The 24,824-nt window shown below is 36.9% G+C and overlaps 1 protein-coding gene across 11 annotated transcripts in view; it reads right to left on the bottom strand.

Annotated features, from left to right (window-relative positions):
- The window catches only part of ZNF385B (zinc finger protein 385B), a 408,372-nt gene that overhangs the window by 295,575 nt on the left and 87,973 nt on the right, over nucleotides 1–24,824 (bottom strand). For 6 of the 11 annotated variants that reach the window (XM_059166875.1, XM_059166877.1, XM_059166878.1 and 3 more), the window contains 2 exons: nucleotides 20,731–20,881; nucleotides 19,894–20,211 (listed from right to left, as the gene is read on the bottom strand). In XM_059166875.1, the coding sequence (XP_059022858.1) occupies nucleotides 19,894–20,209 (316 nt within the window). In that variant the 5' untranslated portion in view covers nucleotides 20,210–20,211; nucleotides 20,731–20,881. Of the gene's footprint in view, nucleotides 1–19,893; nucleotides 20,212–20,730; nucleotides 20,882–24,824 lie in introns of those variants that run through there. The other 5 variants (XM_059166890.1, XM_059166886.1, XM_059166893.1 and 2 more) reach the window with 4 other exon arrangements.

The following is a 24,824-nucleotide window of genomic DNA, read 5'->3' as shown; positions in this document are numbered from 1 at the left end:
CATGATTCACTGATTCAGCAACTACTCAGTGTTTTCTCTCTGTCTCTGGCTCTGTGTGTGTGCTTTTTTAATCTTAGAAAATAGTTCATGAGAGACCGTGTGCCGAAAACTCCTTTTATTATTACCATACATGCAACTCCTTAGTAATAAGATAAAAGTTTAAAGTGAAACCATAATATTTGATTATCAGTCCTTAATCCCTAATCTAAAACCTTAATGCCAGATGTATTTCAGAATTCAAACGCTTTCAGATTTTAGAAAGATAATACTCTGCATAGACCATGAATTATGTAATGCCTCTAGTAGAGTCTGGGGCAACACGCTATAGTCAAACACGTTAACATTTCTGCAGCAAAACATGTGCATATTCATACTAGTTGGGATAAATAAAGACTGTAATTAACCTCATATCAGTTCAGGTCAGGTTTTGCCATCAATATGAATTATAAAACCTTCTGAAATCCAGGGCTTCTTGGGTTGCGAGAATTACAGGTGAGGAGACCTGTAGAAATGTTTACCTAACACTGTTAAAGGGATTGGATTGGAAAATGGTTCCTAAACGTGTGTTCTCTTGCTTGAACAAGAGATTTGGAGATTAATGTTGCTTTAGCAGAAAGTCGAAAAATATGAGAGAAGGTGCTGAGACACACAGCAGAGGAGAGATGGACATGTAATGCAGGATGAAGAAACTAGGGCACAAGAGAAGAAAGTAAGAAGAAGCCACTCAGAATTACTGTGTTGAGAAAAAAAAAAAAAAAAAAACCCAAAATATAATTATAATGATGTCAAACACTCACTGATGAACTACTTTATACCCAGTAATGTGAAAGGCACTAGACAAAAATTTTTTTTAGCAATGTACTTTAAAATTTTCAAAAGAAATTTTTAAAAGGAAGAATGTATCTCACTCTCTTTTCATTGTACCCCAAAACAAAACATCCATAATGTATAACGTCATGTGTGAGAAATGTCACTAACAAAAATAAGCTTTATGAAGTAAAGGTCCCTGTTTTATTGGTACATGTCATGTACTATTTGGTATAAGTGTTCTTCAAAATCACTTGTAGAAAAAAAATGTAGTAATGTTTTTTACCATCAATACTCAATTTAACTTTAAAACCCTTTTTTAAAAGGAAAATTTCTCCTCCCAAATATGAATATCTGCTGTGTTAACTTCGAGTGGTCCTATGAGTATAATTCCCAAATTCTTTTTTAAAGTAGGTACGTTAAAGATGTTTAAGATAGCATTGACCCTGGACTTAAGACTTTGGGCCTATAGAACATTCATCATCTTCAAAGGTGGTCAAAGGGTACCAATTTGCACTTATGTAGGACGACTAAGTCTAGAGAGTTAAGGTACAGCATGATGCCTATCAATACTGTACTGAATACTGGAATTCTGCTAAGAGAAATTTCAGTCATTCTCATCACACACACACAAAATAGTGGTCATATGAGGAGATGGGTATGTTAATTAGCTTGACGACAGCAATCATTTCATTATATATATGTATACTGAGTCTTGTTGTACACATTAAATACATACAATTCTTATTTTAAAAATGAAAAGACTCTACATACTCTACCTAAAAAGAAGAGCATTTCTTGAGTGACTTTTGGGGCCCAGACGTGCAGTGAAGAAGAGTTCCAGAGGCATTTAGGAGAATGTTCGTCATCCTATTCGCTCACTGTGCAAAGTGTAACAGAATGTGTGGCTCCAATTTTAAAATCTAGAATACGGTCACAAAGTCATATTCCATCTGAAGAAAGAAACTGCATTCATTCATTTCTGACAGTAGAACATAATTTAGTGAATTCTTTCTTTAATAACTGAAATAGTGCCCCAGGGGTTTGCTGGGGTTATTACCGCTTCTAAAAGCAACTGACTATCTGAGTACGTAACTCCCCAGCATCAAAATCAATATCTCTTTATACCTTTTACATCATCTCCACATAAGAACGTAAACTTCCAGCCTCTATAGGCCAAGAGTCTCTGGACTGCAAGGCTGGCTCACCAGAGGTCAGGCTCTTGAAATGAGTCCACATAAAGTGAATGCCATCACTCTCAGGCCAAAAGAAAAGAAAGAAAGAGAGAGAGAGAGAGCGAGCACACGCAAGGAAGGAATTGCTCTGCTTTCATTCATAAGGAACTTCAATAAGCCATACAATACAAATACCAATTGAATTTACCTGGGGATTAACACTGTGGGGGTACTAACTCTATGATTATTTGGAAGAATAGACTCGGGATTTTGTAAAATACTTAGGAAACTTATAATGATCATTCTGGCCAAGACAAAGAGCCAGAAAAGTATGTTAATGTTTTCTCTACTGTATCATCACTGGGTCTAAATTATTCTAAGTAAGAGAATTCTTGGACCCTATCAATAGGGATTTATACTAAGGAAAGCAAATGTCTTCTTAAATCCAAGTTAATATATATTAAACCATGATCCTTTTCCCTTCCAAGTCTGGTTTTCCAATAGAAAATTATGGGAAGTTATATGGACTCTATCTACTTACTAAGTGGGCTGTATAGCGATTATTCCATGGAAAGATTTCTATGGACATAATTAAGATGTCTAGGAAAATAGTGCATTACAAATAATTGAATCCACCTACTTACATAGTGAAAGGCTTTTCTTACCTAGTGCACTTACTAACAGGAACTCACTGATACTTTGTCAATGACTTGTTATACTTTCATCATAGTACTGATATTTTGCAAAGTATTTTAGTTAAGTGATGAATGACCATGTTAAGTGATAACTGAGTTAAGTGATAACCTGACTCATCAAAAATGAGGAAAAAGCAAGTATTTGGAACCATATGTTTCTACTACAGAAGTAAAAGACATCATATTGGTGAATTCTAGCCCTATCTCTGCATCTATCACACAAACCTAAGTTTGTGTCCTCAAACATTAATGTTCATATCTAATGTCTCTTAAAATGAACTACCACTTTTTTTTTTCCAGACACGGAGCAATATTATGATATTTAAGCAGTCATTTTTATTCCTGAAAAGTGAAGAAAAATCTCCCGATCCTTTTTCCCTCCCACCTCTTGTCAGGAACAACACACACCCACCACCATCCTCCTATCTCCCTTACAGATCTTCCCTAAGTCACAGAAGAGCTTCTGAAAGAGTCTGTCAAACTAGCATGCTCCTACGCACACATGCATGTCCACACTCCGGCTCACCCTTGGTCAGGATTTCTTTGCTTTCCATACGCATTAGTAAGTTCCAGCAAAATGTGGGGATGGAAAGGAGGAAAATATCTTACTTCCCATATACTTGTGGCACCACCTTGTGGCGATTCTATAGCGTTACTGTTTCAAGTTTAATTTTTGAAGTTCAAAACTGAGGGAACAATCTCGAAGACAAAATTTCATTTTCAATATATAGGAGAGGCAGTGGGAGAAATTTGGCCTATGAATTTAGAAGCACATAGACATATTTCAATAGTTGTAATACCTATCACAGTGTCCTGACCCTCATAGCTGATTCTCGAATCTAGAAGAGGAATGAAAATAGGAGATCCTCAGATGGGAGAGGGGAAAATAGCTGAGGATCCTAGAAGATCCTGGAGGCATCAAAGAGAAGCCCAGAATATGGCAGCAAAGGAAAGGATGCATTATACAATGCTCCAAAGCACAACCCACTTTCAGATCTTGTTCTCCCTTTTTCCCTCCAAGTGATTTCTTCTACCTCTTGCTGCAAAATCACTTGGCTATATCACTCTCACCTTCTCTCTCCGGGCTCCCAAAGTGTCAACTTAAAATCTACTCAAACTCAGTACAAAATTCCTAAGGCCACATAAAAAGATGCCACTTCTCACATCAAGAGGCAGAGTCAGTGTTCCCAGCACTTGAGTTTGAGCTGGTCTTGTGACCAAAAGGCCATAGTTGTTGCAGCTTCTGCTCTTACTGGGTGACGGGGCTGCTCTAGGACTGTGGAAGGAGGCCTCGTCTCAGCCAGTGGAAAAGGAGTCTCCTGGTGAGAATGATCCAGACTACAGCCGGCACCAACCACCAGATGCATGCGTGTGAGGCAACTGTAGACCATCCAATCCAGCTGACACACAGGCTACCTTTAGTGGCATGAGTGACCTCCTGTGAGTCCAGGACAAGGACCACATAGGTGAGACCAGCTCCAATCTCTGATCCAGAGGATCGTGGCTAAAATAAAGCATTGTTGTTTTTTTTTTTTAAATGTCTAGCAGCTACTATCTCAGATTTTGTCTCTCCTTCTGATTTTCTCACTCAGCTTCAGCCACATCTCAGCTTTTTGGATATGACAAACTGTCTCTTTACTCCCTTTGAATCAATGTTTCTCCACTTTCTTGGCCTAACTCTTGTTTATTCTTAAAAGCTTGAACTTCAATGAGATTAGACATTCTTTTGGAATTAACTGAAGGTGAGAAAGAAAATGGGCAGTTCAGTTAGTAGTCACTGGGAAAACAAACATTAGATAACAAGGAAGTAGTCATGAATTCTTTTCATTTTTACTTTTCATTTTACTTTTGTTGCAAAAAGTTATGAGAGGAAATGCAGAGGATGAGAAAGATCTTAGACTTTGAATCTTTGTGTGGCTTTTGGAAAGGCCTTTAAATCTCTCTAAGCTTCTTATCTATAATGTGAGGAGTGTCATACTTCACGTGTTGGGTTGTGAAAACTAACGTCATTATTTCAGTCTTTCCATGATAACCCCTATCTCCAGTGCACCTCACATCAAGTACCACCGTGTCCCTCTTATGACCGTTCAGCTCAACCTTCGTAAGCTGGGCCTGACCTTTCATAGCTTTAAATATTATTTGTGCCAAATGAGTGCCAAGGGCAGGATCAGAAGTCACAGCCTAAGAAAGAACTCTTCTTATTTTGAGGAAATATGGATTCCCAAAACCCCAGAATGTAATTAATTCTCCCTACCATGATCCTTGGGGGCAAATGTAAAGTTAACATTTTTTACTCCATCTAGTGATTTACCTGCTTCTGGGTATCAGAATATCATGTATCCCTGACTGACTTCTGAGCAAAAATGCTGGTACATCCAGAGAGAGCACTTACAGCCTCTCTTTTCTGATTCAACTTCCACATCAAGTACACAGTCTGAGCAGTAACCTTTAAGCACAAACTAGGCAATTTCTGCCCTACCCAGCTTATACCCATAGACGGAAGGCAAGAACACCATGGTGAAGAATCAGGTCACAGAATTAGGCCAACTTGTTTCAAATCCCAGCCTTGCCTCTTCTAGCTACTACCTTCTTCATTCCTCATTCCCACTGTATGTAATAATAGTACCTTTCTCATAAATCTGTTGTGAGAATTTAAATAAAGTAACCTCCTTAGCACAATATCTGGCACAAGGTAAGGCCTCATTCATCCATTCAACGATGGTCTAATGAAGGTCTACCTTCATTGTATTTATGATATTGTAGAATGCACAGAGTTGCTTATAAAGCTCCCAGCTAGAGGTAAGTTATAGGATTGGGGAGTGGGGGAGGGTGGCTTTGTCCCTCTACTTCTGTGGAATCACCTCTCTATTTTCATGGGTCAGTGAATGCCCCCAGAGAAGACCAGGAACACAGGAAGGCCATTTTCCTCTTTCCTGACCAATTCCTAAGTATAGATTTATCTGAGATAAGAAGCTCTTTTTCTGGTTATCAATCATCCTCCATGGGTTAGATTGGTATTCTCAAAGTGTGATTTCAAACCAAGAGTTTCCCCTGAGAACTGGTTAGAAATGCAAGTTCTCGGGGTGCGTAGGTGGCTACGCACCTCTGGGTTGGACCTCTGCCTTCGGCTCAGGTCATGACATCAGGGTCCTGGGATCGAGTCCCACATCGGGCTCTTTGCTCAGCAGGGAGCCTGCTTCCCCGTCTCCCTCTGCCTGCCTCTCTGCCTACTTGTGATCCCTCTCTCTGTCAAATAAATAAATAAAATCTTTTTAAAAAAGAAAGAAAGAAATGCAAGTTCTCAGGATCAACTTCAGGCCTATTCAATCAGAAACTTTGGGGATGGCATCCAGCAAGCTGCCTTCTAAGCCACCCTTCAGGTGATTCTGAAGCACGTTAAAATTTGAGAACTGCTGAGTTAGATGATCAGTTATTTACACATCGATCACTTTATTTATTTTTTTAAGTTCAAATACTCCTCAGAGAATTAGAATGGTAAATGGGATAAGAATAGAGGGGAAATACCATAGCAATAGGTATTGAGGATAATAGGTCCCAGCCTTTGAGAGCAGAGAGCAAGATGAGTGTTACTAGCAACACTACATAGGTAATAAATGTGGTCAGTTTTATTTGGACTTGGGAAGTTGTATGTGGGTTGTGGAAAATAATCTCTTCACAGCCAGCTGATATCCTAGGGAAACACCATGCTGAGATGTGTGGACTTGATAGGGAGGCTCCTGGTTGACATAAACCAGAGTGGCACAGAACTTAGGAGAACTCTGAATTCCCACAGCTGCACCTGATTTTTTTTTTCTATGTTTGAGAAACTGTGTTCTTCCTATGCTCCCAGAGAACAAAGAAAACTTTCCTGTTCTAGCTACCTTCTATTTTGCCTGAGGGATCTTCCCTCCTTTTCCCTCAGTCATATTTCACTCCGGTTAATAATAAACTATGGTTTGTCCCTACATGCATGGACACTGCAATCACTTCTATTTGGAATGTTGTTCTTCCTTGAATAACCTGAATCTCATCTTTGAATATTTACCACAAATATCACCTCTTCTGGGAAGCCTTCCCTGACCTCTATAAAATTAATCATTCCTTTTCTCTGTGCCATCAACCTTATAAATAAATCTATCACTGTTCTTAGCATATCACATTGTCATTCATTTATTTAGCTATCCACATGGATACTTAAGAAAAAGAAATTGTGTTTTATTAATCTTTGCAGACACTTGAAGTATTTAAAAAGCCAAACCCCTGAATTTGTGCTCATTATCATCTCTGATAATGCTACTAGAAGACTGGGTATTTTAGGTGGTCATCTTAAGATTTTTTAACTGAAATTTTTATTGAGATGATTAGAGATTCACAGGCAGTTGTATAAGATAAGGAACTTGAACTCATTCTGGTTTCCACTGATCATACATTTTGTAAAAACAATGGAATAATGTACCAGTCTGAATGTTGACATGGACACCATCTACCAATCTTCTTATTCCAATTTCCCCCGTTATACTTGAATTCATTTGTGTATGCGTGCATGTGTGTGTGTGTGTGTGTGTGTGTGTGTGTGTGTGTCTCCTATGTAGGTTCATGTAACCACTACCACAATATCCTTCATGTTGACCTTTCAAAATCACACCCACTTCCATCCTGACACCTCCCCTCATCCTCAACCCCTGAGAACCACTGATTTGTTGTCCATTCCTAAAATTGTCCTTATAAAAATGTTGCACAATGGAATAAGGCAGAGGTAACCTGATGAGATTGACTTTTTTCATTCTGCATAATTCGCTAGAGATTCATCCAAGTTGTTGTGTATATCAATAGTTATTTCCTTTTTTTTATAGAGTAGTATTCCTTGTATAGATGGATCCTAGTTTAACACATCAAATCCTGGGAACCTGGAGACATCTTATTTGGAAAAAGGATCTTTGCAGAAGTAAGATAAGGATTTTTTTTCCCTCTTAAGATCCAATTTTATTCTGAATGCATGTTTAAACATTACAAAAAATTTCAGCAATATTTACTATTGTCCTTAATCTACCCTGCCACAGAATGGTAATAATGTTAAATGAAAAAGCAGGAATAAGACATTATATGATAGTAACTGGTGAAATGTGGTATGTGTGCTTTATGTGTGCACATGAATGTACATGTGGGTGTATGTGTAGAAAAACAGAGTCGAGGTGGGGGAGGCATGGGAAAATGCTGACAGAAAATATTTAAGGGGCGCCCGGGTGGCTCAGTCAGGTAAGTGGACTTTGGCTCATGTCATGATCTCCTGGTCCTGGGATCCAGCCTCTCCTGGGGCTCTGTGCTCAGTGCAGAGTATGCTTCTCCCTCTGCCTCTCACTCTGCCCCTAGCCCCCCACTTGTCCTTGTGCACGAGCTCATGATGGCTCTAAGATAAGGATTTTGAGATGAGGAGAAAATCTTGAATTATGCTGGAGTTCCTAAATCTAACAGTGGGTGTCCTTATAAGAGAAATAGGGGTAGATTTGAAATAGTCCAAGAGGAGAGGACACAGACACACAGAGGAGAAGATGTGAAAACAGAGGTAGAGACTGGGGTGATCTAGTCACAAGCTACAAGTCACTAGAGGGTAGAAGATATAAGGAATAGATTCTCTCTGGTGCCCCTGGAGGTTAATGAAGCCCTGCCAAAGTTCAGATTTTATTTTAAGTTTTTAAAAATATTAATTCCAGTATAATTAACATATAGTATTATATTAATTTCAGGTGTATAATATAGTGATTCAATAATTTAGACCCCAGAACTTTGAAAGATTAAATTTCTACTGTTTTAGACCATCAAGTTTATGGTACTTTGTTACAGAAGCCTCAGGAAACTAATACAGAGTGGTTTATAGTTAGTTCTTGGCTATTACCAATAATGCTACTCTAAGCATTCATATACAGGTTGTTGTGGGAGCATATGTTTTAATTTCTCTGGAATAAATTTCCAAGAGCACAATTATTGGGTTGGGTGATAAATGTAGGTTTAGTTTTATAAGAAACTTCCCAACTACTTTCCAGAGTGGCTACACCATTTTACATTTCCATTAGCAATGTTTGAGCGATCCATTTACTCCCCATCACTGCCAACATTCCGTGTTGTCACTATTTCTTCCTTTAGTCATTCTGACAAATATATATTAAAACCTCATTGATTTGTTTCATTTCCCTCATGACTAAAGATGTTGTACACCTTTTCATACACTTATTTGTCATCTGTATATCCTTTTCAGTGACATTGGTCTTCCTATCTTTTACCTATTTCATAATTGGATTGTTTGATTTTTTTATTGTTGAGTTTTGAGAGCACTTTGTATATTCTAGATATTAGTCCTATGTTAAATATTTGGTTTACAAATATTCTTTACCTTCTGTAACTTTTTTCATCCTCTTCAGATGGTAGTTTTCAAAGTAAAAGTTTTGAATTTTGTGTGAAGTCCGATTTATCAATTTTTCTCTTATGGGTCATGTTTCTGGTGTTAAGTCAGAACTCTTTAATTGTCTTGGGTCCCAGAGATTTTTTTCTATTTTTTTTTCCTAAAAGTTTTATATTTTTATGTATTACATGTAAATCTATGGTACACTGGTTTATTTTTTGTGTATTGCATAAATTTAGTTGACTTTTTTTGTTTTGCTTCTTTGCCTATAGACGTCCAGTTGCACCAGCAAAAGGTCATCTTTCCTACATTGATATATGTGCTATCGAAGCAAGCACTCTTTCCTACATTAAAATGCTTTTGTACCTTCATCAAAAATCAATTGAGCATAAATGTGTAGATTGGTTTCTCGTCTATATTTTTTTCCATTGGTCTAAGTGCCTATATCTCTGTTCATAAATAGTCTTGATGACTTTAGCTATATAGTAAGCCTAGATATTGGATAGAGATTTTTACTGATTTATTCTCTTTGTCAAGATACTTTAGCTATTCTAGAGTCTGCGTTCTTCCATATACATTTAGAGTAAGCTTGTCTATGTCACCAAAAGCCTTGCTGGGGTTTTAATAGGAATTGCACAAAACCTATAGGGTAATTTAAAACATACATCTTAGCTATCCTGAGTTTCCCAAGCCATGAATATGGTATGTCTCTCCATTTCTTTAGGACTTGATTTATTTTCTCAATATTTTGTAATTTTTAGCATACACATCCTGTACATTCTGCATGTTTTGTTTTATTAGATAATAATAATAATTTTATTATAAATTATATTGTTTTTACATTGCAGTTTCCACAGGTTTATTTTTAGTATATAAATATGCAATTGATTTTTCTGTGTTGATATTCCATCCTGAAATCCTGTGTTTTAAACCCACTTACTAGTTTTAGGAATTCTTTCATAGATTCTTGGGGATTGCTAGACAGAGCATGTGATCCGTGAAGTGAGAAAGTCTTATTTCTTCCTTTCCAATTTGTATGCCTTTTATTTATTTATTCCTGCCTTATTATGGCAATTAGAATTTCCAGTACTATGCTGAATAAGAGAAGTGACAATGAACACCCTTCTCTTGCTCTTTTAAAATTTTATTAATTTTTTAGTTTTAATTCCAGTGTGGTTAGCATAGTGTTATATTAGTTTCAGCGGTACAATATTCTGATTCAGCAATTCTATACTTTGCTCAGTGCTCATCAAGATAAGTATACTGTTTAATTCCCATCAACCTATTTCACCCACCACCTTTACCCACCTCACCTCTGGCAACCATCAGTTTGTTCTCTATAGCTAAGAACAGTTTCTTGGTTTGTGTCTCTCTCTTTTTTCTTTGTTCATTTGTTTTGTTTCTTAACTTTCACATGAGTGAAATCATGTGGTACTTGTCTTTCTCTGACCTATTTTACTTAGCATTATTCTCTCTAGCTCCATCTATGTTGTTGCAAATGGCAAGACTTCCCCCTTTTTATGGCTGAATAATATTCTATTGTATATATACACCACATCTTCTTTAGCCATTCATCTATCAGTGGACACTTAGGCTGTTTTCATAAGATGGCTAAAGTAAATAATGTTGCAATAAACACAGGGGTGCATATATCCTTTCAAAGTAGTGTTTTGAATTCTTTGGTGACATATATAGTAGTGAGATTACTTGATCATAGGGTAGTTCTACTTTTAACTTTTTGAGGAACAGTATGGAGATACTGTTTTCCACAGTGGCTGCACCAGTTTGCATCCCCACCAACACCTCAAGAGGGTTCTTTTTTTTTTCCTTAATATCCTCACAAACATTTGTGGTTTCTTGTGTTTTTTATTTTAGCCATTGTAACAGGTACAGGGTGATATCTTATTGTAGTTTTGACTTGCTTTTCTCTGATGAAGAGTGATATTGGGCATCTTTTAATGTGTATGTTGGCCATCTGCATGTCTTCTTTGGAGAAATGTCTGTTCATGTCTTCTACCCATTTTTTAATTGGTTTGTTGTTTGGGTGTTACATTGTATATATTCTTTATATATTCTGGATACTTACCCTATATCAGAGATGTCAGCTGCAAATATCTTCTCCCATTCAGCATGTTGTTTTTTAGTTTTGTTGACTCTTTCCTCCACTCTGCAGCTTTTTAATTTTGATGTACTCCCAATAGTCTATTTTTGCTCTCATTTCCTTTGCTTCAGGAGACCGATCTAGAAAAATCTTGCTATGGCTGATTTCAGAGACATTACTGCCTGTCTTTTCTTGTAGGATTTTTATGGCTTCAGGTCTCAGTTTACATCTTTAATCCACCTTAAGTTTATTTTTGTGTCTGGTGTAAGAAAGTGGTCCAGTTTCATTCTTCTGCATGGTGCTGTCCAGTTTTCCCAACACTGATGAAGATTTGTCTTTTTTCCTTTGCATATTCTTGCCTCTTTTGTGGAAGACTAATTGACCATATAATCACAGGTTTGTTTCTGGGCTTTCTATCCCATTCCATTGATCTATGTGTCAGTTTTAGTACCAGTACAATATGGTTTTGACTACTGTATCTTTGCAGGGTAATTTGAAATCTGAAATTGTGATACTTCCAACTTCTTTTCTTCTTTTTTAAGATTGTTTTGACTATTTGGGGTCTTCTGTGGTTTCATAAAAATTTTAGGATTATTTGTTCCAGTTCTGTGAAAAATGGTATTGGTATTTTGATAGTGATTACATTAAATCTGTAGGTTGGTTTGAACAGTATGGACATTTTAACAATATTTGTTCTTCCTACCCATGAGCATGGAATATCTTTCCATTTGCTTGTGTTATCTTGAATTTCTTTTATCAGTGTTCTATAGTTTTCAGAGTAAAGGCTTTTTACCTCCATGGGTAAGTTTATTCCTAGATACTTTATTAATTTTTTGTGCAATTGTAAATGGAACTTCTTTCTTAATTTCTTTCCTTTTTTTTTCTTAATTTCTTTCTGTTGCTTCATTATTAGTGTATAGAAATGTAAGGTATTTTGTGCATTGATTTTGTATTCTGTGAACTTCCTGAATTCATTTATTAGTTCTAGTAGTTTTTTGGTGGAGTCTTTCAGGGTTTTCTATATAGAGTATCGTGTCATCAGCAAATAGTGACAAGTTTTACTTTTTGTTTACAAATTTGGATACCTTTGTGCTCGCTCTGGCAGCACATATACAAATCTGGATACCTTTATTTCTTTTGCTTGTCTGTTCGATGAGGCTAGGACTTCCAGTACTATGTTTAATAAAAGTGGTAAGAGTGGACATCCTTGTCTTGTTCCTGATCTTAGGAAGAAAGCTCTCAGTTTTTCCTGTTGTGTATGATATTAGCTGAGGGTTTTTCATATGAGGCCTTTATTTTTTTTAAAATCTAATTTATTTGAGAGAGAATGAGGGGGGAGGAAGGGCAGAGGAAGATGGTGAAGCAGACTCCCTGCTGATCAAAGAGCTCTGACACAGGGCTCCATGCCAAGACCCTGAGATTGTGACATGAGCCAAAGGCAGATGCTGAAGTGATTGAGGCACTCAAGCATCCTGATACATGGCCTTTATTATGTCAAGGTATGTTCCCTTTAAACGTATCTTGTTGAGGGTTTTTATTATGAATGGATATTATACATTGGGGAATGCTTTTCTGCATCTATTGAAATTATCTCATGGTTTTTATCCTTCCTTTCATTGTTGTGATATATAACATTGATTGATTTCTGAATATTAAACCATTCTTGCAACCCAGGAATAAATCCCACTTGACTTTGGTGAATGATTTTTTTGATACATTGTTGGATTTTGTTTGCTAAAATTTTGTTGAGGATTTTTGCACCTATGTTCATTACGGATATTGGCCTTAGCTGTCTTTTTTTGTAGTGTCTTTATTTGGTTTTTGTATCAGGGCAATGCATATCTCGTAGAATGAATTTGGAAGTTTTCCTTCCTCTTCTAGTTTTTGGAATAGTTTGAGAAAAATAAGTATTAACTCTTCTTTAATTTTTTTAAATTTTATTTTTTCAATGTTCCAAGATTCATTGTGTATGTACAATACCCAATGATCCATGCAATACGTGCCCTTCTTAACACCCACCACCAGATTCTTCTTTAAATGTTTGGTAGAATCCACCTGTGAAGCCATCTGGTCCTGGACCTTTGTTTGTTGGGTGTTTTTGATTACTGACTCAATTTCATTGCTGGTAATTGGTCTATCCAAATTTTCTATTTTTTCCAGAATCAATTTTGGGAGGTTATATGTTTCCAGGAATTCATCCATTTCTCCCAGGTTGTCCCTTATTTTGCTCTTGATCGTAGGGTAAAGCATACAGTCTTTTACCATCTAGTATGATGTTAGCTGTAGGCTTTTTGTAGTGCTCTTTATTAAACTGAGGTAATTTCTCTCTGCTCCTAACTTGCTGAGAGTTGTTTTTTTCTTTTTATCATAAACGAATGTTGAGTTTTCCCAAATTCTTTTACTTCACCAATTGATAAGATCATATGATTTTTTTCTTCTTCAGGTGTTGATATGATGTTGAACCAGTTTTACAAATCTGGACTAAATCCAATTTGGTCCTGGTGTAAAATTCTCTGTTACTGGATTCAGCTTGTTTATATTTTATTGAGAAATATTAAGTTTAAGTTCATAAAAGACTAGTTTGTAGCTTTCTTTTTATATATTGTCTTTGATTTTGGTAGCAGAGTTATAGTAATCTCATAAAATAAGTTGGGGGTGTTTTCTCCTCTTCTATTTTCTGGAAGAAATGTATAAAATTGGTGTCCTTTAAATGTCTGGCGCAATTCCTAGTAAAACCCTGTGGATCTAGAAATTTCTTTTGGGGAGCTTTATTATGCATTCCTCTAAGTTATGAAATTTCTTACTATAAGTTTATAATATTTGCTTATTATATTTTTATTTTATTTTTTATTATTTTAAAAAAGATTTTATTTATTTATTTGACAGAGACAGAGATCACAAGTAGGCAGAGAGGCAGGCAGAAAGAGAGGGGAAAGCAGGCTCCCTGCTGAGCAGAGAGCCCAATGCAGGGTTTGGGGTTGATCCCATGACCCTGAGATCATGACCTGAGCTGAAAGCAGAAGCTCAACCCACGGAGCCACCCAGGTGCCTCTGCTTATTATATTTTTAATTGTGGCAAGTTCTATAGTGATATCACCTATATCATTTGTGTTTAAACTGTATCATTTCTCTTTAATCTTTGTCAGTCTTGCTAGAGGCTTACAAATTTCATTGATTCCTCCCCCCCACAAAGAGCCAGCTTTTTGTTTCATTGATTTTTCTCTATTGTTTTCCTATTTTCAACCTCAGATATTTTTGCACTTGAACTTTATTATTTTCTTCCTTTTGCTTGGTTTGGGTTTATTTTTTCTCTTCTTTTCTATCTTCCCAGTGCAGAGACTTATTTATTGGATACTTTTTCTTATTTGAAATATAAGCATTTAGTGATATAAACTTTTTTCTCAGTACCATTTTAGTTACATCCCATCTATTTTGACATGTTATTTTCTATTTTCATCTAGTTCTTTGCATTTTTTCTTTCCTTTGAGTTTTATTCTTTGATTCATGGGTTAAGAGATATGTTATTTTTCTCCTTATGATCATAGACATACTGTAATTTTGTATTTGACATATGTAATATGGTATATGATTACAGTTCCTTTAAATGTGTTAAAGTTTCTCTTATGGCCTGGAATGTGGCCTCTCAGTGAATGTTCCATGGGCATTTGAAAAAAAAAAAAATGTTCTACTGCTGTTGGATAGAGTTCTAAATAAATTAGTTAAATCCTGTTGGCTTATTCTATTGTTTAGATTTTCTGTATCCTTGGTGAGTTTTTGGTCTAGTAATTCTATCAGTTGCTGAGGGAGAACTGCTTAAGTCCTAAACTATAAATGATACATGAACATTTAGAATCATTATATCTTCCTTCTTCCTGATGGATTGGAACTTTTATCATAACATGACATCTTTCTTTGTCTCTAATAATATTATTTGTCCTATAGTCTGTCTTATCAAATATTAATGTATATACTCATGCCTTTTTTATTTTTATGACTGTTTGCATGGTATATTCTTTTCCATCTTTTCATTTTCAAAGTAAGTGAGTTTCTTGTTGGCAGTATATAACCAGATAATTTTTAAAATCTACTCTGAAAATCTCTTGTCTTTTGATTGTTATATTTGGATCATTTATATGTAAAGTAATTATTAATATGTTATTACTTAAGTCTGACCTTTTAGTATTTGTTCTGTTTCCTCTCATTCTGATTTCTATGTTTATCTTTTCTTGTTCTGTAAGTTACTTGAAAGTTTTTATAGTACTTCATCTTGATTTATATATATTCTTTTTGTGTATCTCTTCATAAAGTTTTCAGAGTAGTTGCTATGGGTGTAACAATCTACATACTTATCACAATCTCCTTGCACCACCATTTAAATACTTCAAATGAAGTACCAACACCTTACTACTACTTGGGTTCCTTGAAGTTCTCCACTTTTAAATATCATCGTTTTGAGTATCAGATGGTTATAATTTTTGTTTCAATCGTCAAATATGATTTATAAAACTTAAGAGAAAAATGACAGTGTAAGAATTAGTTTTACGTGTCAAACCTTGACTAGGCCATGAGGTCCCCAGATATTTGGTTATTCCATATTCTATCTGGGTGTTTCTGTGAGTTTGTTTTTGGATGAATTCTGAATTTAAATTTATAGACTGAGTAAAGCAGATTGCTCTCCCTAATGTGGGCCTCATCTGGTTAGTTGTAGGCCTGAATAGAACAAAGGGGTCCTCCTATTTTTCCAGAAGCTGAGATTTAAAGGTTTTGAATTCTAAGCTTAGTGAAAGAACTGCCACTGGTTATGGGTCACTCACTTCTTATTCAGAGAAATGGCTTAAGTCCCAACCACCACCCTGGGGCCCCAACTCGCACCTTTGCCAACCCCTACTCTATAATAAGGCTGACAGAGAAGAAGGAAAGTTGCCTCTGAAACTGACAGTTCTTGGGAAGGCTACCTCTACTACCACATCTTTTCTCCTTTGTGGGGAGGATGGGATACCATTGTCCTCTGTGTGTCAGTTTGCTAGGGCTGCTGTAACAAAAACACCACAAACTGAGTAAAGATATAGCATTCACAGTTCTGTAGGCTGGCGGTCCAATATCAAGGTGAGGCAGGGTTGGTTCCTTCTGGGAATTCTGAGAGAAGGACTGGTTCCAAATCTCTCTCTTTGGTTTGTAAATGGCTGTCTTCTTCCTGTGTGTATTTACATCATCTTTTCTTTTTGTGTGTCTGTACATTTGAATTTCCCCTTTTTATAAGGGTATCAGTCATGCTGAATTAGGGTCAGCCTAATTCTAATGATTTTATTTTAACATGATTTACTTCGCAAAGGCTCTATCTATAAATAGGGTTACATTCTGAAGTACTGAGGATTAAGAATCCAACATAGCCCTTTCTGGGGCAGAATGGGGGGCATAATTCAGCTCCTAACATTCCCTAAAGCCAAGCAATGGCCAAAAAGGGAAGATTGGCATTTTGTTCCTTGATTAAGTGTCTACTTTTTCAGTTACCTTCCCAGTCTCCCCAATGCTACCTTAGCAGGAAGAGAAATGTGGAGGAGCCCCTCATACCCTACTCCACTTCTACTTGCCCATGTCCAAGCAGCTCCAGGTTTTGGAGAGGAATGTTATTTGTCATATGTATTCTGTACATTCCCTCAAGCCTTAAGAGTTGATCAATACATAGATAAAAATAGAGAATACAATCTTGCCAGGAATGCTACAATGTGGGAGAAAGAGGCATAACAACTGAGGTATGGTCTTTGCTACAAAGTGGGGTAAATTGAGAGAGACAACTAAATCTCAGGGACTCCCAGTGACTGAGGGACATTTTGGTAGAGTTCTTCATCCACAGTCTCTGTCAGGAGCACTTGTGACCCAAAGACAACCAGAATAGCAACCTCCTACCAAGAATAGCCTTGAAACCTTGCCAAGGCTTTAAGATAAGGCCACTTCCACCCCTCTATCCTTCCATGGGCAGAAGGGCAAGCTGAAGCAGCAGAAGCTGAGAGCTAACTGTATCCTATCCTCTACGCTCAACTCCAGGTTCTATCTAGCCAAATCTTAATTTGGCTCTGACATGGATGTTTTTATAAATAGAGCTGAGTCATTTAAATCAAAGTCCCTCTGAATATACAAAAGTGAGAAGTTATGGGCTGAGAAAGTGTTAAGGGAACTGCTACCCAGCAGGAAACAGGCATTTGAAAGATCAAAACTGAAGAAAGTGACTAGAAAAAATAAAACCACGTCAGTCTTGCTCCTCAGTGAGTTCAGACTAAACAGTAGAAAAGTGCACATGTATACATAGCACTAACGTATATTTCATCTTACTTCCTGCTGTTTCACTTAGCATGATATCATGGACAGATTCCCCTGTCATTAGGCAGTCTTCAGAAATACAATTTTTAATGACTCTGGTTTCTATCATTCATCTTATAAATGTACTTTGATATATTTAATCTTTCTTCCATTGGATATTCAGGATACACTTAATATTTTGGAATTATAAATCATGTCATGATCATCCTTGTACATATATCTATATCTAATCTCTATTTCAAAAAAAGAAAAAGACATTGTTATACCTACTTTTTTTTCAAATGGGAGGATTAATGTCAACCACTTTCAGAGATTAAGTGACTTGCCTTCATCATATGCTAAACCCATCTTTTAGCAATGGATAATTGACTGAAAGTTGTCCTTTACAGTTAATGTACAACTTGAGAAGTTGATTCATTTTGTATCCATTTTCCCACATACTAATACTGCCTTATACTTAGATGATGAACTATATTTTACTTATAGAATATATCCATAATAGTCTGTGTATGTCTTAACTAAATTTATGTCCGCTAATTTCATTAGCAAGGAGGAACTCATGAATTGGAGTTTTACATGTCTATTTTCAAAACCTGTCAAAGTGGGATAGTTCACCATGATAGCAACAATTTGTGACCAAAAATACATTACAGCACACAGGTCTGAATTTAACCTGAGTGTTACTGCATGGCAGAAAATAGCAACAAAGTAGTGACAAAGAATAATGGCTTCACTATTAAATAATTAAATATGGTTAGAATTTTAGATCTGCCATTTCCATGCCATATGACCTGGACAAATTACTTTATCTCTCTGTGCTCCATTCCTAGTTTGTAAATTAGGGATAATCATAGTGCCTACCTCAGAGTTGATAAAAGGATTTAAGGAGAAAATTCCTAGAAAGGACCAGAAAATGGCCCATAAAATATGATGTTAGTGTTAGCTACTAATCTCACTAATTAGAAATCACAGGTTAACGTCAATCGAGACATACATATTTGGGCTCTGACAAACACAATTCATACTTTTACCCAAGACTACTTGCTCTCTGATTCAGATCTAAGACAATAAATCAGTTTTTAACCTGACACCAACTCTGTCTTACTATATAAATACGGATACATTAATGCATCTGTGAATATTTACATTATCATCATAATAAAGACAAAAATGGAGAAGTAATTTTTCACTATTATAATAAATGTGTATCTTACAACCTCAAAGTTCCTGTAAGTTCTTTCACAGCATGCCAAGTATCGACTGGGGAAAATCATTTAATGAAATTAAATCACACACTGAGTAAAAAGCAGTGAGGTTTAGCTTGAACTATAAAAATTATTTCTTTACAACACACACAATTTTCACTGGAGCTTAATATGGGTCATGGCATAACTTCACAAAACCAAAAGCCATGTAACGGCACCGAGTGAAATTCCAAGAAATGGCTGGTCTGCGTCATTGCTCTCCACGGTGAAGCCTCATTACCAGCGTCTGCTAGATGCAACTTGGAGCTCTTCCACCACATCTAGAAGGAGGCTCAGTTTGATCTCCCACGTAAACCTGAGTAGGAGGCCCCCCTTTCTGTAGAAATCTTCACCACAGATCACAGTAACTTTCACATTCTTTTTAATTGCGCCCTAGTGAAGATACCCAATGGCCAGCAATGTGGAGGAGGAAGGGCTGTCTAAGGAGAAGATAAAGAACTTGGAAGACTATCTCCCAGATTCAGGGCAGATGCAGGAAATGTGAAAATTCTCAAGCTTCTGACTCTACCCACCCACAGGACAGGGTGAGAGGTGAGAGGGAAGGCAAGAAGGTGCTTGCCATAGGGCCAGAGCTCAGAGGTAAGCCTTGTTGATTTTGGCAATGCCTGCTCCTAATGTTAGAACACCACGGCACGCAGCTGCCAACTCCCTAAAAGACTACCTAACACTCAAGATTAATGCTCCTTTCCTGCATCACGGGATTTTATAAATAAAGCTGTAGCTTTTTATATGCTCTCAAATAGTACACTACCCTATAGATGAAGGAAACCCCAGAAAGCCCAATTTTGCAGAGAAGGGAAACAAAAAACTGTCATCATTGATCTATTTCAAAATACATTGGGAAATGTTCACACACTATGGGAATACAGGACCAAGTCTACAATCCAATACACAACATTGTGTGTATGTGTGTGTGTGTATTGTTCAAATCTAATATAATATATGTGAATTTCTTATACAAGCACACACATACACAGAAATAACAAACAGCTCTTGGAATTTACTGTAGGAAAAAGAATACGTATTAATGTGGTGGTAGCTTTTTAGTGAAAGTTATCTTTTTCTAAACCCTTCATTTTCTAGAACAGCAGCGTTTCTCCCAGCAGCTCATGGAGTCTGGGGCCTTTGCACCTACCTGCGCTGGTGTTGGTGCTGGGGCTGGCCAGCAGCTGTCCTGAACCCTGAGCGGGCGGCGGGGGCTGCCCATCACTCAGCTGCTTGACCCGCTTGCGATGGGATTTGCCATTGTAATGGACCTGGGCCTGAGCTGCAGAGTTTAGCTGGATGTTGCACACCTCACAGAAAGAGAACAGAATTTTCTTTTTCTCTTTACTCAACTGGTCCTCAGGCCTGTCATTCTTTATCCCCTTTTCTTCATATCCCCGTAGAAAAGTTGCCATATTCATAATACCATCTTCAGGGTAATTGTTAGGGCTTAATGAGTACCTCATACCTGAAGAAAAAAAAAAGTACAGGTGTTTGAGAAATACATGCTTTCTGATTTTCTAGTAAGATTACAAATTATTTTCGTGATTTAGGAATAAGCTATAAGTCTTCCAGCTACTCAGTGGACACTCTGAAAAAGTTATCAAAACTACCTGGAGCCAAGGCAGATCCTGGGTGACATGCTCCCAGAGTGCTCTAGGACTCCCTTCAGAGTGTCCATCACTATAAGCATGTCATATGTATTTGTGAAAATTGGCTTACGAGTTTCTCTGATAGAGTATGTGCTCCATGAGGGCAGTACCCTCATTTCTGGATGTCCCTTGGGCCTAGACCTGTACTTTTTACATAATAGGCATTGAAATACCCACTGAAGGAAAGAATAAAGCTTATGAACCCAGAATTGTGAAAAAGGGTATGTATAGGCACAAAGCATATATAATACATGAGCATTTGCCAATAGACCTATGCCTTAACCTGGGGAGGAGGTGAGTAACAAAGATCAAAACACAGTCTGTCTGCAACTTACATTAAGTTGTAGTCCAGAAGTCCCTTTATAAGTCAGCCAATGGGAAGTTGAACATATTTTTTATAGTTGTAGTGAAATAAACTGTATTTAGGTTTCCAGATTAGCCCATAAATATCAATTTAATTTTTGATGAGGTTGAAATGCAGAACATCTGAAATAAAAAGTAAAAGAAATACAGTAAATGGTAACCTAGTACTCGAAAAATAGATTAAAAATATAGCAGACTAAGATACAATTTTGTTTATTTTTAAGTGCTGATTTTTTTCATCAGTTAGATAAGAGTATGGTGCTCAATCATGACTCATTGAAGATTTTAAAGGAGACTTTTCAGTACCTCAAGAACCTTCACCTGATGAAGATGGCCTTGGTTTTTTACTTTCACAGTTCCACTTTAACATACGTAAATTATAGATTTTATTTAATACCACTATTACCAGCATTTTTATACTTTATTAGAAAAACTCAAATTTTTCCTTCCTAAGGAGGAAAGTCACTTTCTTAGTCACACAGAACAGTTTACCTCTGACACTTCTGGTCACGATACGTGTGGAGGTGGTTCTTCCCCAAGCCCAGCAATTCCCTGTGACACCAGCTGGGTGTCCTTCACCGTAATTCAATTCTGACATTGTGTATCCAAAGAGAGCATCAGATCTCACAGGTTAAGGACTCAGCCCCACAAGACTACCTCCCCAACACACACACACACACACACACACACACACACACACTTCAGACACCTCTCAAGCCCAGCCTGTCACCTATGCCTCTTCTGACCAATCCACAGAGGTTCCAATGACCCCCTCCTTGGGTTTGATCAATTTGTTAAGGTGACTATAGATCACAGGAAAAGAGTTTACTTATTATTTACCAGTTTATTAGTAAAAGGATATAATAGAGAATACAGATGAACATCCGAATGGAAAAGATGCATAGAGCAAGGGATGGGGGAAGAGCGTGGAGTTTCCATGCCCTCTCTGGGTGTGTCACTCTCCCAGCACCTCCACATGTCCATGGACCCAGAAGCTCTCTGAACTCTGTTCATTTGGGATTTTTTGGAAGTTTCATCAAGTTGGCATGATTGATAATTTACTCCATTTTCAGCCCCTCTCATTTTCAAGAGAATCAAGGGTAGGGCTGAAAAGTCCAAGCTCCTACTCATGGCTTGGTGGCCAGCCCTTTTGCAAGGACCCCCAGAAGCCCACCCAGAGTTGCCTCATTGGGACAAAAAGACATTCCTATTACTCAAGAAATTACAAGTGTTTCAGGAGCCCTGTGTCAGGAACCAGGGTCAAAGACCAAATATTAGAACAAAAGATGTTCCTAGTGTTCTTATCGCTCAGGAAATCATAAGGGTTTTAGGAAAAGCTCTGTACCAGAAACTGGGGACAGAGAACAAATATATTTTCTATTACCTCACACATACTTATCAGTGTGATTATGGCAATGCTTTTGGTTCTCAACTACAAAGACACTCTCCTACAAGAAAGAAAAGTATTCATGCAATAATTGGGTGAAAACTAAGGGAAAAGGAGTATGCATGAGAAAGAATTGGCTGAGGTGAACAATATTGTGCCATGAGGGATGAAGAATTCAGATAAAGAAAGGATTATGGCTTGTGAGGCATTCTTGCCTATGGGAAAAACTCAAGAGATGGAAAGACACTTGGCTTCAAACAATTCTGTTGATTCAAGTTGGCTGAGAGCTGTATGAGGAGAAAGGAGCAGCTACAGACTATTCCTCATTAGGGGTGTTCACTTGTTGAATGTTTAAAAATCAGAAAATGAATTATAGCACAGGGCACAACCATAAAGATAGAGGTTGATTCTATGCATACCGTGTGCCAAGAAGAACTTCTTATTTATACCCATACACCCTATTGCAAAGAGCCACTGTGCATTATAGTGTAGGCTAAATCTTAACCTGCACTGAGTTGTTAGAATAATGCTAATTTTGGGGTGTCTGAGTGGCTCAGTCAGTTAAGCGTCTGCCTTTGTCTTAGTCATGATCCCGGGGTTCTGGGATCAAGCCCTGTGTTGGGCTTCCTGCTCAGTGGGCAGTCTACTTCTCCCTCTGCCCCTCTCCCTGCTCATGCTTTATCTCTCTTACTCTATCTCTCTCAAATAAATAAATAAAATCTTTCAAAAGAATAAAGAAAATTGCTAATTTTGATATGTAAATCCTATCTGTCCCATAAGTATTTTATCCCGATGTCACCATTTTAAGGAACTCTATTACACAAAATTTATTTTTTTTTCCAATTTTTTTTTAATATAATTTTTTATTTTTTATAAACATATATTTTTATCCCCAGGGGTACAGGTCTGTGAATCACCAGGTTTACACACTTCACAGCACTCACCAAAACACATACCCTCCCCAATGTCCATAATACCACCCCTTTCTCCCAAACCCCCTCCCCCCATCTTGCCATTTGCGACAACATGGATGGAACTAGAGCGTATCATGCTTAGCGAAATAAGTCAAGCGGAGAAAGACAACTATCATATGATCTCCCTGATATGAGGAAGTGGTGATGCAACATGGGGGCTTAAGTGTACGAGAAGAATAAATGAAAGAAGATGGGATTGGGAGGGAGACAAACCATAAGTGACTCTTAATCTCACATTACACAAAATTTATTTTTAAATTTATTCAAATTATACATAAATCAGGTTTAAGCAAGTCCCATAGCTGAGTTGCAGAAAATAATTCTGTTATAATTAAAATGTGATTTAACTGTATATACATTAATATTTTTGCTTTTATTCCTTAAATCTAAAACATTAAGGTATCACAAAGCTATTTTACTCATAAAGCTTTGGAAAATATTAGTGACACATAAAAGTTATGTTCAAACATACTATACTTTATGTCCTCTCAAAATATTAAAATTCATCATAAGAATTATCTGAATAGAGATAAATAATTTTAAAATGAGCTCATCATTAATATATTATGTCCTATCTAGAAAACTAATCCATTGTAAAACATGAGGAAAACCAATCATTTCTAACTCTTCAAGGCTAGGTCAGATACCAGCTCAATGAATCATTGAAATCTAAGTGTTATATTTCAACTCAAGCAAACAAAATCCTTGAATCCTCAGCTGAGGACTGATGACACTTTCATTTGAAAATTTAACCCAACTTGGAGGTGGCTGGCCTTGCCCACGTTGTCAATTAACACATGATGTTTCACAGAAATAAGATCTACATCACAATGTTCCATTTTAAAATTGAAACCTAAAAAATGACTTCTTTGTATTACCTTATAGCAGATAAAACCAGCTTACTTGTGACTTTCTAATTGCCATCTGTCTTAGAAATATATTACATTTTAGACTTATTTAAAGATACATATTTTATTTTATTTTTAAAATTTAATTTATTTGTGTGTGTTCCAAAATTCATTGTTTATGCATATTTTAACTAGTAAGAAAGAAACCCTTAAAATGAAATGAATGGCCATTTTAGAATTCTCCTATAAACTTCTTCAGAATACCAGCATCCTTTATAATCTTTATCCGTAATTTATTTTCTCCCAGAGTTACTCTCACGTACAGATGTTCCCCCAAGCCTCCAACACCATATCCATAGACCACTCTAGGAAGGATGCATTGCCTAGCAGGCACCATGTCCCGATTTATTAGTCCTAGCTCCGTCTTCACACTTTTCCCTTCTCGGGAAAAATACCTGCAGCTCCTGTTAAGAGCCACTTTCAACCAGCATAAATTTCATTCCAGAGGTCTTGAGAAGAAGACCCAGAGGTAGTAGGGAGGCAAGATATCAGAATCCCAACATTTAATTTTGGCCTGAGACGGTACACTTTCTAGGCTTATAATACGTCTGGCAGTGATATTTATAATGTCAGTTTTCTGGCTAAGGGGAAGGTAACAGTGAGTTTAAGTGGAAGAAGAAAGAAAAATCTCACTTTCTATTTTGAAGTTTTGTTTTGTTTTGTTTTGTTTTGTTTTGTTTTTAACAGACTATCTTAAATTACATGTTTCACTTGCATAGGGCAGAAGGACCTTCAGGGGTATCCAATTTAAACTGAGCAGTGGGCAGCATTCTGCTTTGGAATGCCATGCACACACA

Source organism: Mustela lutreola, chromosome 3, assembly GCF_030435805.1.
Source record: "Mustela lutreola isolate mMusLut2 chromosome 3, mMusLut2.pri, whole genome shotgun sequence".
Taxonomy (NCBI): domain Eukaryota; kingdom Metazoa; phylum Chordata; class Mammalia; order Carnivora; family Mustelidae; genus Mustela; species Mustela lutreola.
Note: the sequence above shows the minus strand (reverse complement) of the source record. Positions and strands in the feature narration are given on the sequence as shown.